Source organism: Neoarius graeffei, chromosome 8 (assembly GCF_027579695.1).
Source record: "Neoarius graeffei isolate fNeoGra1 chromosome 8, fNeoGra1.pri, whole genome shotgun sequence".
In the NCBI taxonomy this organism is placed as follows: Eukaryota; Metazoa; Chordata; class Actinopteri; order Siluriformes; family Ariidae; genus Neoarius; species Neoarius graeffei.
Window position 1 is genome coordinate 77578624 of NC_083576.1, and position 13103 is coordinate 77591726.

The 13103-nt window shown below is 41.6% G+C and overlaps 1 protein-coding gene across 7 annotated transcripts in view; it reads left to right on the forward strand.

Moving 5' to 3' along the window:
- Positions 1–276: 276 nt before the first annotated feature.
- dnajc24 (DnaJ (Hsp40) homolog, subfamily C, member 24) overlaps positions 277–13103 on the forward strand; it is a 65918-nt gene continuing 53091 nt past the window's right edge. For 4 of the 7 annotated variants that reach the window (XM_060928272.1, XM_060928274.1, XM_060928275.1 and 1 more), the window contains exons 1-3: positions 277–392; positions 2123–2297; positions 5003–5114. In XM_060928272.1, the coding sequence (XP_060784255.1) occupies positions 2281–2297; positions 5003–5114 (129 nt within the window). In that variant the 5' untranslated portion in view covers positions 277–392; positions 2123–2280. Of the gene's footprint in view, positions 393–2122; positions 2324–3318; positions 3945–5002; positions 5115–13103 lie in introns of those variants that run through there. The other 3 variants (XM_060928277.1, XM_060928278.1, XM_060928279.1) reach the window with 3 other exon arrangements.

Here is a 13103-nt window from a genome sequence, read left to right on the forward strand (position 1 = left end):
TTTCCCCATGACAGTTCACTCCGTTTCCATGGAAACCTCGCACTCACTCTCTATGGTGTGTTACTCTTTACGTCACCCGGATAGAAACAGAAATTCAACGCTTTTAATTTGTTAAATTGTGAGGAAAATTTATACAATAAAACTGAACAAAAGAATACTTTTCCTAACCGAATACTTCCTCCATGTGCACCATACTCTGTCTGCTGCTAAACAAGTATATTTTTTATTAAAGTGCTCCGTGTTTCTCCCGGGGCGGAAATAGTGCGACACCCGAGAAGCTAAGCTGCTAATTAGCATGTGTAGTTTGAACCTCAGCAGAAAGACAGAAACTTTTTCTTGACATGAACTTCGCTTTTTCTCATCCTCATTTTGAGTCCGAGTTTACTGTTACGGTTTGTATAATGCCACTTTATATATATTTTTTATTTTTAAACGGCTGTGCTTTAGCTACTACGCTAGCTAGCTAGTTAGCCTGCTAATCACTTTAGCTAGCAGGAGCTTGCATGTGAGGTTTCTGATATTTTAGCGTTCTTTGGATAGCTCACTGCTTGACAAACTGTTTTGTTTGCATGGTTAATTTTTATTTTTCAAACTTTATGCAAGTCAGAAGTTAAATATCTGTCAAAGAAAAAAATATTTCCGACTACCATAATATAATATAAACTATGGTCTTATCTTTTGTATGTGTTTATTTATAATATAATATATGTAAAGTTTATCCAGTATTTTTGGAAGGAGCCTCCAGTGTCAGCACTGTGTCCCAGTCAGAATAAAATGAAGATGTAACTTTAAGTTTACTGAATTTTTAGACTGTTTGGATGTAAAATTATCAATTGTTCATCTAGAGCCATATTAGTATGTTTTGGGGTTTTTTTGTGCATTATATTTGGGAAAATTACATTCTTCCTGTTCACCATTCTTATATTCACACACAAAACAATCAACATGAGCATTTAAGTTTTAATTATAATTTTATAATTTTCACCTATTTACAGGTTACTATCATAAGGTTTTATGGAGTATATACAATAGTTTTAGGTGTCTTGTATACGCTTATGAATGTTGATGTGAAAATAAAATAAGATAGCCTTTTATTATCCCACAAGGGGAAATTTACATTGTTACAGCAGCAAAATAAATAAAGAGAAAAAGATAAGGCAGTGAAGGAGTAGTGCAAAAGTACTAAGTATACAAAAAAGGATATATATGAGTGATTCCACGCTTATGGGTACTGAAATGGGGACATGAACTTATTTTTAAAAATTCACCTAAAAGCATTTCTTTTTTATGATGAATGATATGTTAAAAGATAACTTTAATTTTCTGAGATGTAATAAAAACATATTTATATGCCAAAGTCAGAACGTAACAGAAGTGTTCTGGACATATATATTCTCAATTTTAACAATGTAGAATTACTTTTTGAAACATAGGAAGGTGATGTTTTAGCAAATATAATTAATAAACATGTGTAGTAGAATAAACATACACATTCTTTCAATAAGATTAACATGGTATATAGCTAGATTGTAATTAATTTGTAACAGACGCGAGATGGACAATCGTAACAGAAGTAATGTAACAGACATCATTTTGGAACTCATAGGCTTGACTTTGGCATATAAATATGTTTTTATTACATCTCAGAAAATTAAAGTTATCTTTTAACATATCATTCATTAAAGATTACATGTTTTGTGACCTGATGGTAAAAAAAGAAATGGTTTTAGGTGAATTTTTAAAAATAAGTTCATGTCCCCATTTCAGTACCCATAAGCGTGGAATCACTCATATATATATATATATATATATATATATATATATATATATATATATATAAAATAAATAAATGACAAATTTAGAGATAAAAAATTTACAAATTTGCATAAATTAACAGGTTTGCAGCTATACAGTTAGTGTAAGTGTATTACGAAGGTGGAATTGCACATGTACGTACTGTATTGCACAGGTATTATTACCAGTATTACCCAGGTAGGATTGCACAAGTAAGTAGGTATATTGCACAAGAGCCATTTTAACCGTGTGTAGCTAGTAGTTCCCATTCTTAAACATTCTAGTATGCTGGGATAAGTCTACATGTTATTTTTGTCTTTCGTGACAGATTCGTGCCATGGATTCTTCCCATGTCTTGGTATGAGACTGGCAGCACTGCAAGTTTGACCCTGATTAATTATCGTTCACGTCCTCGCGTGTCATCTGGGAGAAGGATAAAGAGATTGTCAATCACGGTGACTGAAAGAATGTCAAGGAACACGTTGGATGAGTTGTCAAACTAGGCGAGAAAATACAAAAATATTCCCAGGTGTCATATCGCTATTCGTTGATTGTCACATCTGTTTGCTGTTTCCGATGTTCATATTTGGGCAAGATCCTGGAAATTTATCACCTCGCCTGACCTCACTTCTTCGTGCTCAGTTGCACATAAGGCATCAATACTTGTACACCATTTTAAACCTGTCTCTCATTACTGTCCTCACCTCCTTCCATGATTTCCAGCCATTCAAATTCCGTTCCTTTTCTGTTGTTGTCCACCATGTTGTTTTTGGTCTTCCTACTTTCCTCCTCCTATCAGGTATCCAAGTTAGTTCCGTAGCACAGTGATGGTTTCTTCGCATCCTGAGCATGTGACCCAGCCACTTCTACCTTCTCTTTTTCAATTCTGTACTTACTCGGATGCATCCAGTTTTTTCATTAAGTTTGACTATTTAACAGTTATTCCACGAAATCGAGTCGTACATGAGCTGATAGCCGACGAGGCGCGTAGCACCGAGTTGTCTGTAAGCCGTGTACGACGAGATTGAGTGGAATAACTGTTTTATTCTATCCACGTTCACTGGATTTTGAAAACCAGAGCATTTTTATTGTTATTTTTTGCAAATTCGATAAATAAAAACTTTATACAAAACGTCCGACAAAATAATTTCCGCTTAGAATGTAAACAAACTGGTGAAATGACAGGAGCAATTTGGGAAAAATGCGATAATAATAATTCTTATAATAATAATAATAGGCGGCACGGTGGTGTAGTGGTTAGCACTGTCGCCTCACAGCAAGAAGGTCCTGGGTTCGAGCCCCGGGGCCGGCGAGGGCCTTTCTGTGTGGAGTTTGCATGTTCTCCCCGTGTCCGCGTGGGTTTCCTCCAGGTGCTCCGGTTTCCCCCACAGTCCAAAGACATGCAGGTTAGGTTAACTGGTGACTCTAAATTGACCGTAGGTGTGAATGTGAGTGTGAATGGTTGTCTGTGTCTATGTGTCGGCCCTGTGATGACCTGGCGACTTGTCCAGGGTGTACCCCGCCTTTCGCCCGTAGTCAGCTGGGATAGGCTCCAGCTTGCCTGCGACCCTGTAGAAGGATAAAGCGGCTAGAGATAATGAGATGAGATGAGATAATAATAATAATAATAAGTTAAATTTATATAGCGCCTTTCAAGAAACCCAAGGACTCTTTACAATAATAAACAAAGAAAGAAAAAAAAAATTTTAAAAATATAATTTAAAAAAATTAATAAAAAGTAAAAAGTCCACCGAGTAGGGGTCAGGATGTAATTCCCGTGGTGTAGCAGCCACAGTCCCACCAAAAGGCGCACGAAAACAAGTCCCACATCTCCAGCACCGCCGCCGCGACGCCGTCAGCAACATCGCTTGAACACCACGCCATGGACCCACAAAGCGAGCAGAGAAGCACCACCACGCAGAGCGCTGGTGTGTCCCAAACCGCCTGCACAGCTGCCGCGACGCCACCGAGCAACATCGCTCGGAACATCACGCCAAGCGTTAAAGCACAGAGCGCTGGACAACCACAATGTTAAATGAGCAACGAACTCACTGCAGTCCATAGCTGGGAGCGCAGGCATCACCCACAGCGAACCAAGGCCTGGAGGGAACCGACACCCAAAACTGGGTCCGGAGCTACACCACAAACCGGTGGAGAAAACACTCAAACAAACATCAAACTACACAAACACACAGGAAAAAAAAAGAAATAAAATAAAACAAAAACAAAAGAAAAAAAGCTCCGGTGAGAAGCGGCAGCCAGAACGCGCACGACGTACTCTCAACCGGAAACGGAAACGAAAAAAAAAACTTATAGCCTTGAAAAATAAAAAAAGATACGTTCTTACTATCAAATACTTTCATTGCATATTTTGTTGCTTTTTTGTGTGTTTTTTTTGGATTTTGTTTTTGAATAGAGTTTTTATTTCATCCTCGGTTGGTTCACCAACATACTCCACCATTTTGTTTTTCTCTACTCATAGTATATGAGTTGATATCCTAGTAGTAGAGTGCGTGATTGCTCATATCCAGTGAATGTGCATAGAATAATGATGCAGTATATGGCCAGAATATACATACTGGAAATTTATCGGCCACGACAAAATCATGTCAAAATTGGGCTAAAATTGTGGAGTCTGATCCCGATGTTTGACCTGGATGATATGAAATCGTATCAAGAAAAAAAAAATCCCATCAAGACATTTCTGTCGTACATGATACACGTATCAGGACAATAAATTGCTAACAAAACTGGTGTGTTTAATAAAATAAAAATTAAAAAACCCTTTGTTCAATATTATTTTTATTAAATGGTTATAAAAATGAATGATTTAACATTCAAATGCCGTTAAAAAATATATACAAAACTATGATTTTACAATTTTAGTAAAAATGTGAACATTTAATAATTGGCTGCTTTGAGAGTTTACAATCAGTCCTTCATTTCATCCACCAGAGACAGGTGATGGGAATTGTCCAAATCAGAAACCAACATAAAACTAAGGTTTATTAAATGGTTTTGTTCCTGTTAAACAGACCAAGTGTGATGATGATGATGATGATGATGATGATGATCATGATTGATAATATAGTATTAAAGCCAGAGGATCACCACATTGTGCTCCAAACCACTTTAGTAAATCCTTTATTTCTCTAAACAACCCTCAGACATGAAGATAAATAAACAGAAGTTTTTATTTGTTGTGTAGGAGTATGTCGAATGCTCGGGATCTCGAGAAGAACTGGTACTCCATACTCGGTGCGACATCCACTGATGATTTCCAAGAGCTGAAACAGAAGTATCAGAGACTGGTCCTTATGGTACGTTGCTTTTGTTTCCGATGTTCTGTTTGAACCATAAATAATATACAGTCCTGTGCAAAAGTCTGAGGCACATGTAAAGAAATGCTGGAGAGCAAAAATGGCTTAAAAATAATGAAATGAAATGTTTCAATATTAAAAAATACTACAATCAGTAAGCCGTAATAAATGAAATAACGTCAGTATTTGGTGTGAGACGACCCTTTGCTTAAAAAAAATAGTAGTCTGAGGTACAGTGAGTGTAGTTTTATGCGGAAATGAGCTGTAGGTTTTACTGAGCATCTTCCAGAACCAGCCACAGTTCTTCTGGACACTTTGACTGTCACACTCGCTTCTTCATTTTGCACCAAAACCCCAGCAGCCTTCATTGTGTTTTCTTTTTTAATCTGAAAAGTGCTCTCTTATGGAATATGCTGCTCAGATACAAACATATTTTTTTTTCTGTCACATTTAATTTTGTGCTGGAAAACGAACGAACGTTTGGACTCTAAAATGTTTTTGGACTGACTCGATAATGTAGAATTCATAAAATAGAAATCTGTAAGGGCGGCACGGTGGTGTAGTGGTTAGCGCTGTCGCCTCACAATAAGAAGGTCCGGGTTCGAGCCCCGTGGCCGGCGAGGGCCTTTCTGTGCGGAGTTTGCATGTTCTCCCCGTGTCCGCGTGGGTTTCCTCCGGGTGCTCCGGTTTCCCCCACAGTCCAAAGACATGCAGGTTAGGTTAACTGGTGACTCTAAATTGACCGTAGGTGTGAATGTGAGTGTGAATGGTTGTCTGTGTCTATGTGTCGGCCCTGTGATGACCTGGCGACTTGTCCAGGGTGTACCCCACCTTTCGGCCGTAGTCAGCTGGGATAGGCTCCAGCTTGCCTGCGACCCTGTAGAAGGATAAAGCGGCTACAGATAATGAGATGAGAATGAGAGAAATCTGTAATAAAGTTTGTATGAGCGAGACAGGGGAAAAAAGGGGGGGGGTGCCAAGTTTTTTGCACAGTACTGTATATCCAAAAGTATGTGCACACTAGACCGTTGCATCCACATGTGGGCCTTCACTAAACTTGGACTGCACAGTTTGGACAGAATATCTTTGTATGCTCTAGCATTACAATTTCCTGTGACAATGCCCCTGTGCACAAAGCACACTCTATGAAGTCAAGGATATTGCATGTATGGTTTCTGATGCTGTATGAGATTAATTGATGACTAAAAATAGAAATAGCAGCAGGTACGTCTTCAAGCCAGAACCGCTGGCATTGGTTGCATAAAAGCATGACACGGGTCAGAAATACAGGCGTGGACAAGTCACTAGCCTGGATTCCCAGATTTCATGTCTAGGATTTTAGTACACTATATGGGCAAAAGTTTGTGGACACCTTGTTGGTCCCTCTTTCCCTTTTATAATATCCTCCACTCTTTGAGGAAGGCTTTCCACTAGATTTTGGGGTGTGGCTGTAGGGATTTGTGCTCATAGGGCGGTACGGTGGTGTAGTGGTTAGCACAGTCACCTCACAGCAAGAAGGTTTCGGGTTCGAACCCAGTGGCTGGCGAGGGCCTTTCTGTGTGGAGTTTGCATGTTCTCCCCGTGTCTGCGTGGGTTTCCTCCGGGTGCTCCGGTTTCCCCCACAGTCCAAAGACATGTAATTAGGTTGACGTGGGGCGGCCTTGGGCTGAGGTGCCCTTGAGCAAGGTACCTGACCCCTGACTGCTCCCCGGGCGCTCTGGTATGGCTGCCCACTGCTCTGGGTGTGTGCGTGTATTCACTGCTTCAGATGGGTTAAATGCAGAGGATGAATTCCACTGTGCTTGAAGTGTGCATGTGACAAATAAAGGCTTCTTCTTCATTCAACCACAACAACATTAGCAAGGTCAGGCAATGATGCCAGATGAGGAGGCCTGGGGTTCAGTCTGTGTTCCAGTTCATCCCAAAGGTGTTGAGGTCAGGGCTTTGTGCAGGACACAAAGACTTCATAGAGTGTGCTTTGTGCACAGGGGCATTGTCACAGGAAATTGTAACGTGACAGCATACAAAGATATGCAGTCCAAGTTTAATACAAGCCCACATGTAGCTGTAATAGTCCGGTTTGCACATGTTTTTGGATATACAGTACTGTGTAAAAGTCTTGTCGCCCTCTTTTCATACAAACTTTGTTATAGATTTCTATTTTATGACTTCTACGTTGGGCAGCACGATGGTGTAGTGGTTAGCGCTGTCGCCTCACAGCAAGAAGGTCCTGGGTTCGAGCCCCGGGGCCGGCGAGGGCCTTTCTGTGTGGAGTTTGCATGTTCTCCCCGTGTCCGCGTGGGTTTCCTCCGGGTGCTCCGGTTTCCCCCACAGTCCAAAGACATGCAGGTTAGGTTAACTGGTGACTCTAAAATTGAGCGTAGGTGTGAATGTGAGTGTGAATGGTTGTCTGTGTCTATGTGTCAGCCCTGTGATGACCTGGCGACTTGTCCAGGGTGTACCCCGCCTTTCGCCCGTAGTCAGCTGGGATAGGCTCCAGCTTGCCTGCGACCCTGTAGAAGGATAAAGCGGCTGGAGATAATGAGATGAGATGACTTCTACGTTATCAAGTTAAAACATTACAGAAACATTTTTGAGTCCAAACGTTGTTTTTTTTTTCCAGCACAGAATTAAACGTTACAGGAAAAAAAAGTTTGTATCTGAGCATATCTGTGAAGATACTCAGTCATCCAGGTACATAGTAATCTGTGGTTGGTAGAAGAGAGCAACTGGACTTGCTTGAAAAGTCTTGAAGACGTCTTCAAGACTTTTCAAGCAAGTCCAGTTGCTCTCTTCTACCAACCACAGATTACTATGTACCTGGATGACTGAGTATCTTCACAGATATGTTTCTACGCACTTTGGGATGAGATCCCTTCGACTGGTGCGGGAGGATGAGAGGACTTCCAGAAAACTGGCAGACATCTTAGCCAGAGAGGATCGTTCATTTTTGTCAACCTGGAACGACCATCACTGAACAGAGGTGGGTGTCTATGACATCTTTTATCAGCCACCTACAATGCAGCCATCAGCATTCTGATTCGGATTCTATGATGATCCATGAGAGGATAAATACTTGATACTCCCTATAGACCCCTTCGCATGTTTGTAAACAAACCGACCGTTGCCAGGATGCGCGCGCAGCCTGGACCCAGAAACAATGGCGCTGCCCATAGACCGGCATTATGAGCTGTCAGATTATGCCAAACAATTGTCGTTACAAGATCGAGAATGCTACATAAATAAGTTAACTCTAACAAGTGGACATCGCCTACCGGATCCGTATTTAATAAAAGAGTGGACGGACGATGTTAGTAAGTTCCCTGGTATACAATGGCCAGATATATACTCGTACCTTATTGACAAGACTTCAGTGTACACCCACAAAAAACTTCGTGCCTACAAGTCTTTAGACGCATATGATTATGTTATGTGCGGGCATGTACAACTTGATTAACAATGGGACATTCATATTCATTTTGTTTTAATCAAATTATGCCAGTGGTGTGATGGCAATGTGGCTTTAGCTACAACAGCAAATACCAACACTAAACAGCAATTTGCAGGAGGTAATGGCATGAAAGGAATGATAGTGTAAAGAGTGCAGCTAAGAGAAATCAGAGCTGCGTAAAAAGCGAGAGGCAGAGAGCAGAAATGAAACTGAACGGGGCGGGAGCTAGGTTAGAGCAGTCAGCGTAAGTTGGCATTTAGAGTGAGGGCACGCAATTTTACCTTTCCATCCTTGCTTTAAAATTGTGATTTTCGGCATACACAAATAATGATGGCACAAAATCTGGACTGCTTGAGTCAAGCGAGACCTCTCCTACAAACACAATTGCATGCAAAGCTAAGTTAACATGCTAACAATATTCATTACATTGTGTAACTATGACCCAGCTAATCAGACAAACGTTACCAAAGTATTTTGCTACATCAATAAACGAAGACTAGAAAGAATAAAATAAAAAAGAAAGATTTAATAAATAGCCTGATCTTACCTGTGATGAAGTGGGCGCTGCAAACCCGCGCATTTTTGATGGCGCTTTCATCCCAGTCTACACGTTCGATGGCTTGTAGCCATAGACGTCGGCGATTTTTTTGGAATGGGTGAGATCCTGCTGGAATTCTGAACATTTTAACCCCGTCACTGCTACGATTCTGACACCCGACAACACAACAACTAGGCATTTCTGAGTCTTTTTTGGGTCCAGGCTGCGCGCGCAATTTCCGCTTACGTATGAATGACGTTTACTGCGAAGTAGGGGTGGGTATTGGCAAAGAAGTCACGATTCAATTCGAATCATGATTCACATGCTACGGTGCGATACTATCACGATGCATCACGATTCTTGAATTATTGCGATGCATTGCGATATATTCAACATACTTCAGTGAAAATGTAAAAAAAAAAAAAAAAAAGAGCATAATTACCAGTGGCTGTGTACGATCTGGATAGTGTCTCCAATTGATGCATAACTCAGAGCAACTCAGTTCATAACTGAATTTATTGAAACGACTTTGGAGGTAGTTGCCATTAAAATGAATATTACTGTTTCCATACTTAACAAGTGGACACACTAATGACAAAAATTGCATAGGATTTATAAAACTAAAAATAATAAAAGAAAACTAATAGCAGCAGTTTTCAATTTCTTTGCAGCACCTGCAGTATGGGAGGACAAGGCAATAATAAATATCAAAATATATATACTATATTACTCAGTGCATTAAATTATCATCATCATTATATTATTTGTTACATTACTTTACATTATATTTAAATGCCTTATGCATTTATAGTTTGTGGAGCATCCTCAAATTAGGAAACAATACACTCACTAAGCATATTTCTTTTAGCATGTTGTAGTACCGCAGCAGTTATGTCAGACTCGGTGAGTGTGCAGATGTCCTTCTCAGATTTACGTATTTCTGCAGACAGGAGTGCAGCGTGGATGGCAGGCTGTTGCTCTAAAAAGCGCTCAAGCATGTCGTGCGCGCTGTTCCAGCGAGATTTGTAAACAGAGTCGCAGTCGCATATGATGTCTATGCAGAATGTCTAGGTCGCAGTAGCCCGCCGCTGGAAATGCCACTGGCATGAAGGCAGCGGGCGTCAAAAACTCCACGGCGACATCTACAGGACTGGAAGTTGTATTCTACTTGTTTTTAGCTGATGTTCGCCAACCATTCATACAATTTTATTTATTCATTTTTTAAAATTAATAATCGATATTTGGCGTCAAGAATCGATGCAGTATATCGTGAAAGTTAGTATCGCGATGCATTGTCATGACGATTATTTTGCACACCCCTACTGCGAAGGGGTCTATTAGACAGACAGAACTGAGGATGCCTTTCGGACGAGAGGCGAAACGTCTTCAAGACTTTTCAAGCAAGTCCAGTTGCTCTCTTCTACCAACCACAGATTTGTATCTGAGCAGCATATTCTATAAGAGAGCACTTTTCCGATTAAAAAAGAAAACGTAATGAAGGCTACTGGGGTTTCGGGGCAAAATGAAGAAGCGAGTGCGACAGTCAAAGTGTCCAGAAGAACTGGTGCTGGTTCTGGAAGACGCTCAGTAAAACCTACAGCTCATTTCCGCATAAAACTGCACTCATTGGACCTGAGACTAAAGCAAAGAGTCGTCTCGCGTCAAATATTGACTTTGTTTCATTTATTATACCTTGCTGCTTACTGTTAATAATTTAATGTTCTACAGCATTTCTTTATATGTGCCTAAGACTTTTGTACAGTACTGTATATGGAGTGTCGATGGCCTTGATGCATCATCTACCTTTTTTTTTTTTTTTTTAAATGAGCCCTTAGGTTTCCAGGCAACCAAAATTTGCAACTGGTCAGCACGTTAAAGCTTCGACTTAGGTGATGTGCTAGCTAATGATTTATCATTTGTCCAGCCCCCTGGTAATATGGGGGAAATACATCTTCTGAGTCAGTAGGTTCTGCTAACAGGTAGGTCTATTAGATGGACGGGGATATCGCAGGAAGGTGGAGGCTGCAATGGCAAACACAATGGCTCTGTCAGTGAAATGGACCTGATGGACTGCACTGGACAGAAACCATCCGCTTCCTGTCCACACGAGTTCACCGAGATGCAGTGGAAAACACAGCAGAAGTGTAAAGGCAGTGCTTTTCAGATGATCTTAATAGTTTACGATGGCTTGTTACATATCAGCGTTTCACAAACGATCCACCTCCATCGAGCCGCTCTTTATACACAAACGATTTTTTTTTCTTTTAATTCATTTTGTTTTGAGGTGAAATACAATTTACTTCCCCCCGACTTCCATGTGTGTCGTGTTCTGTATAACAACCACACAGAAGAAAACAAAAGCCAGAGCATAAAGATTTCTTCGAGGAAGTCCGTTTTTGGAAATAAACCTTAAAAATAGGGAGTGAATTCAAAGCTGCAGCTGTTACGCCACTCTTTGGATATCAGAGTCTTGTCAAGTTTGGTGTTATGGCGTTATCTCATCTCATTATCTCTAGCCGCTTTATCCTGTTCTACAGGGTCGCAGGCAAGCTGGAGCCTATCCCAGCTGACTACGGGCGAAAGGCGGGGTACACCCTGGACAAGTCGCCAGGTCATCACAGGGCTGACACATAGACACAGACAACCATTCACACTCACATTCACACCTACGGTCAATTTAGAGTCACCAGTTAACCTAACCTGCATGTCTTTGGACTGTGGGGGAAACCGGAGCACCCGGAGGAAACCCACACGGACACGGGGAGAACATGCAAACTCCGCCCTCGCCGGCCACGGGGCTCGAACCCGGACCTTCTTGCTGTGAGGCAACAGCGCTAACCACTACACCACCGTGCCACCCTGGAAGCCAAAGTGATTTTTTTTTTTCTCCTGTACCAACTCCATTTAAAAGCAGCCAGCTGAAGTGTGCTGTCTGTCACTGTGGAGCTAAACGGTATTTATTGTGTCCTCTTTAAAAATACAGCAGCTTTTCTCGGAATATCTGAACACGCGGTGTAAGAACACACCATCATGTCTTTCACACACAGTGTGTGTGCGTGTTGTGCATGTGCAGTATGTGTGTATGTACGTGCTGACATTAGGTGGCAGTAGCGTGATGCTGCTGGCCTTTAGCGTGGCCCCTGAGCAGAGCGCGAGTGCGTTTGATGATGTATGGGCCGCGCCGGCGAGCGCTCCAAATTGGCCAGCCCTTTATATTGTGCTTCTGCTCTCCAAGCTCCATTAGGCCCGGTAAATGAATATTTTACAACGCGTGCAAAGGGACAGCAATTAAAGCGTGTAACTCTGGAGAGGAAGCAGGGAAGGAAGGAAGGAGAGAGGGAGGGAGGGAGGGTGGGTGAGAGGGCAGAAGCGATGTCTGTCGTTCAGCACTGTTTTTATGGTAAGCACCTGGACTGCGTCAGGTGAAGGTGCGAGAGCAGCGGAGTGGAAAACGTGGTGGGAGGGGGGATTAACGCATCATGTCTCGACTCTGATATAAGGCAGTATAGAACCGTTTCTGCCACCATAACATATGTTAAACTGTACGCACGAGTGGATCCGAATCTTATTTTCACAGCCCCGTCATGCATATTTGATGTCACTGTTATTAGTAGTTTCTTTAACAACTTACTTTTGATTTCTTTCAGTAGTATTTCAGGATGACACTATGCTCATGTTTTCAATGTGACTAATAGAGCCGTTCCGTACAGAGACCAGGGAGGCACCGGCCTGTACGTTCCTGCTGGACATAAAGCACCCAGGGCGACGTTTGTGTTTCTGTATCCCTTCTCTGCACTGCAGAGAGAGATAGAGAGAGAGAGAGAGTCAGGAACTCTCAGCCTGAAGACAGAGGCTCATGCTGCTAGTGTTGCTTTGACGCTTCCTACTGTTAGTGGCCTTTAACACGGACGCCTTTTCCTCTCAGGATGTGACGGTGTACCTTTAGTAGGTGTGACACGAGCACCGCTGTGGCTGGAACGATGTGTGTAACTTGATTCAG